The 4199-nt window shown below is 37.5% G+C and overlaps 1 protein-coding gene across 1 annotated transcript; it reads left to right on the top strand.

Annotated features, from left to right (window-relative positions):
* The first annotated feature begins 2106 nt into the window (after positions 1-2106).
* LOC148085005 (uncharacterized) lies at positions 2107-3891 on the top strand. Its single transcript, XM_087785620.1, has 9 exons — positions 2107-2139; positions 2441-2501; positions 2580-2630; positions 2693-2737; positions 2822-2886; positions 2970-3075; positions 3159-3197; positions 3363-3707; positions 3808-3891. Exons 3-9 carry the CDS (start codon positions 2622-2624, stop codon positions 3889-3891), a joined length of 693 nt encoding a protein of 230 aa, XP_087641746.1. The 5' UTR covers positions 2107-2139; positions 2441-2501; positions 2580-2621.
* Positions 3892-4199: the final 308 nt, after the last annotated feature.

Here is a 4199-nt window from a genome sequence, read left to right as displayed (position 1 = left end):
TACAATCTTTCTATGTCTATCTGTGTTCAGCTCAACAGCAGTGTTTTTAAGGCTCTTGGCGTGAAGCACTGCATCACCTCTGCCTACCATCCACAAGCCAATGGTCAGGATGAGAGGACAAATAAAAACATAAAAACAGCGCTGGCCAAGTACTGTGGAGATGAACAGAATGACTGGGATGTTCATCTCCGGGGAGTTGTTGCAAGCATTAACACATCCAAACAGGTAACATGCCACAAAGTACTCTGGTGGACAAAAACAAAATCTAAATAGATCAAATGTTTTTTTTATAGAGGTCAATCAAGTACACACCGTTTTTCGCTCTGTTTGGAAGACACCCCCGTACTCCAGGTGTAATTAATGCGATGCCAAGTGAGATGGAAACTACATCCGTGTCTGTTGAAATCTCAGAAGAACACCTGGAGGCAAAGGCTGCAACAGTTGCGGAGTTACATGCCAAGGTTAATGTAATGATCATCTGAAAACTTCATGTATTGAAGCAAAGAATGTCAAGTATCCAATAACATTTGGTTTTGTATGTTTTTTTTAGATCTACCAAAACATCAAGACAGCCCAAGAGAGCCAAAAGAAGTCATATGAGGCTCGGAAAGGAAGAAACGTGAAGTCTTTCCAATTCAACGTCGGCGATGAGGTCCTTAAGGCGAACAAGAGGAAGGAAGGCCGCAAAGGAGGGCGTTTGGAGTGCAACTGGTCTGGACCCTATGTCATTGCCTCCATTTCAGGGAAAGGTGTGGCAATGCTGGCGAACACTGCAGGATCTCTCCTGAAACAGAGTGTTAACATTTCCCAGCTCAAACCCTTCATCAGACCAGAATTAAGAGGTAGAAGTAATTTCTTTATTACAAGAGTAGTTACAGTCTGAATTATATTTACATATTGACCTGATGTCTTTTTGTCCGCAGCATCCATTAACAACAGAGAGAACAGCATACAAGGTACATTTATAAAAGTTTAACCTTTAATAGAATGGAATTTCATGCATACTGAAGCATTTAGCTAATATGTAGCAAGTAATAAGAAAAGCAAGTTAACAATGGTTACAATAAGATTAACTAATACATTTTTATGTATTGGTTAGGTGAGATGATGTATGTAAAGAATATGGAATAACAAATATTTGCTATATTTTGATTTGTTCAAAAGGATCCACATCAGAGCATTCACCATCACCAGGTTCAATGCATGGCCATGATTACTGGTCAGGTGTTGGATATTTAAGAGAGATGCACCCTGACCAAGTCCTGCTGGTATGTATAAAAATGTTACAATTGCAATATATCTATATTGTGATGTATGTGTGATTTTTCTTTTTCCCTAAACTATTATTTCTAGCTTGACTACGTGCTGGACGAGCTCCGACCACCCGCGGAGATCATTGTAAAGGACCAATCCGTGTGCCTTACCAGAGAGGACTTTTGGAACTTGGGCCTTCCTAAATGTTTGGAAGCCAATGTAAGTGAACTTTAAAATTGTATTGCATTCTTGACAAATGAATCACTTGTTTCTTCTTTACCCTGTGACAGATTGGAAATGCATGCTTTAAGCTTGTTGAGGAAGCTGCTCGACGTCATGTAGGTTTTTCCACTCTTATTGAGAAAGACATAAGCCACTTAATACTTTTCTACTTTCGGTTTTCTTATTTTTATTTTTTAAGCAGCATAAATACTGAATGTGTGTTTAATCAACAGGGGAAACATATCCATGTTATGGATTTGTATGTGGTGCCAACAATGAAGATAGGAAAAAGTACATTTCCTGTAAGTTATCCACAGTCCTGTTTTTACCTGTGACATGATATATCTAATTCTGTTGTTTACAATTATAGGATGATCTGTCTTTAAAAGATATGATTGTCATTCCTGCCTGGAGCCGACAGACAGGGAGAGCAGATCACTATTTGCTCGCAGTGAGTCAATTTAAAAATATATTAATTAATCTTATTGTAATCCTGCTATACTTATTACTTGCTAAATACTACCTAAATGCTTTAGAATGCATGAAATTCCATTTATTTCTCACAATGATTTCAGGTCCTGAACCCAGCAAAAAAGAGATTTTCTTTCTTGACTCCATTAAACCTGAAGGGTTTGGTGACAGTTCCTACCAGAGCATTATTAGGTTTCGTAAATTTACTAAAGCCCTGTTCAGTGGCTTGCTTTGCATGTCAATTTTAAAGAATTAAAATAATTCATAACTTTATAAATATAAAGTCATACATAGGATAAATACTGCCCTGTCCTTAATAGATGCCTCGTTTGAAAGGCGTTTGCCTCGTTTGAAAGGCGTTTGCCTCGTTTGAAAGGCTTTTGCCTCGTTTGAAAGGCTTTTGCCTCGTTTGAAAGGCTTACATAAGTTGTTTGTTATATTTTTTGCATTCTATTGACTATTTTATAACTTTTATTTCTTGTAATAATTACAGTAACCTTGCTCAACACATTGCTCCTGGCCAGTGGACAACAAAGTTTGGACGAGACCTGGAGGTGCATTTCTTCTGTCACTAGTATTTTATTTTATAACCCCTAACAACAGCACTCAACTTTTAATGTATTGTCTCACAGGGCTTTCCTCAACAAACGTCTGGGAATTCCTGTGGAATTTTCATGTTGATGGTAAACTAGTATCACTATTTTATTTTTTGGATTATCAGAAACTTGACCTATTATCTTCACAGTACGCACTCCATCTAACCACCGGATCTCCATTCTGGTTTAATGAGGTCAGCATCTTATGTATAAAATATGATATTAAAATGATTAGTACTGAACATGTAATGGGTATAACAAAAATGTTATATTAATAGGAGGACATACCACGTATCAGAAAGTGGTGGTGTATAACTCTGATGCAAAGATTTGAGACTGAAGGGTAAGACTGAATACCTTTTTTTCCTAAGATTTCAATAAATGAACCCTATTTACACTATCTCTGCTCTCTATCAAAATTTAAAGCCATGGACGGAGATTTGCCTACTGGACCAATGAAGCCAGAGTTCTGCTTCAAGGGACACTGAAACCAATATACAGGGTCCCTAAGTCCCAAAAGAAGATGCACATGGTAAGCAAGATAATGGAAAAGTGACTTGCATTCAACTTTTGTTTTTCTGCACATTGATTCACTGAAACTGTTATCGTTTAAAGGTTCGGACTGAAAAGGCTGACAGGTGTCTCATACTGGAGGTAATTGTAATTCATATTATGTTGCTCTGAAAAACAGGAATTGCAAAGAAAATAACATAGTTGATGCTTCATGTCAAAAACATATGTATTTGTTTCATGTAATTTCTTAAAAATTATTTTCAATAACATTCAATCTCTGGATTGCATCTAACAATTATTTTGCAGTTGCCAAAGGAGATCCTCTCAGAAATCCTCCTTGAGGTTATCCTACTGGTGGGAGATGGTGCATACCTTACATTGAGCCTGGTGTGCACCACTTTCAGAGACACCGTTTCTGCAGATTTCTTCAGAATACGGGCACATTTTCAGTGGCTTGATAGTAAGTACAACATGCATGTATTCACAAATCCTATCCAACTCCTTTTTCTTACGACTTTTCTTTTTTACATATTTCCTGAGGCATTAATACCTGGAGCACAAACTCTGCATCCTTTAGAAAAGAGTTCTACAGGATGTACACAATCGACTCCTGCAGAGGGTGTGGCCTGGAATTCAAAAACAGTTTACCAGGTAAACGTGTTCAATTATATGGCTTATATTCACTCACACATGTACATTAAGGTCATTCTTTGAACATAAAAATGGATAACCTTTATATTCATTTCCATAGGTTACACTGGGACCGGAAAAAGGGGAGATCTGCAGGCCTTTTACTCAGAAGGTTCCGCATACTGCAGTCATTTTTGCCGTCTAATGCCATAGGCAAAAGTAAGTTGTTTTTAGATTTTCATAGTGTTGAGTAGTTGCACTCCCTACCATGTATCTCTGCTTTCACTGTTTTTTTCCTATAGGCACACACCCAGTCTCCATTGTCCATTCTGGTAAGGTGGCTTTTTTCCAATTGTTCCCGAGTTGGAGGATTCAGGTGAGTATTGTGTCTGAACATTGGCTTCCTGTAGAATTTAGAATATAATTTAAAATTATTCTCTTAACCTTTAAGAGCTCTGTATATCCTTCCTTTTCTGCATTACATTCATCACCTGTGCAGTTTAAACACCTTTT

This window comes from Callionymus lyra, chromosome 3 (genome assembly GCF_982586985.1).
Source record: "Callionymus lyra chromosome 3, fCalLyr1.hap1.1, whole genome shotgun sequence".
In the NCBI taxonomy this organism is placed as follows: Eukaryota; Metazoa; Chordata; class Actinopteri; order Syngnathiformes; family Callionymidae; genus Callionymus; species Callionymus lyra.
The sequence above is the reverse complement of the archived record's forward strand: the minus strand, read 5'-3'. Positions and strand labels throughout refer to the sequence as shown.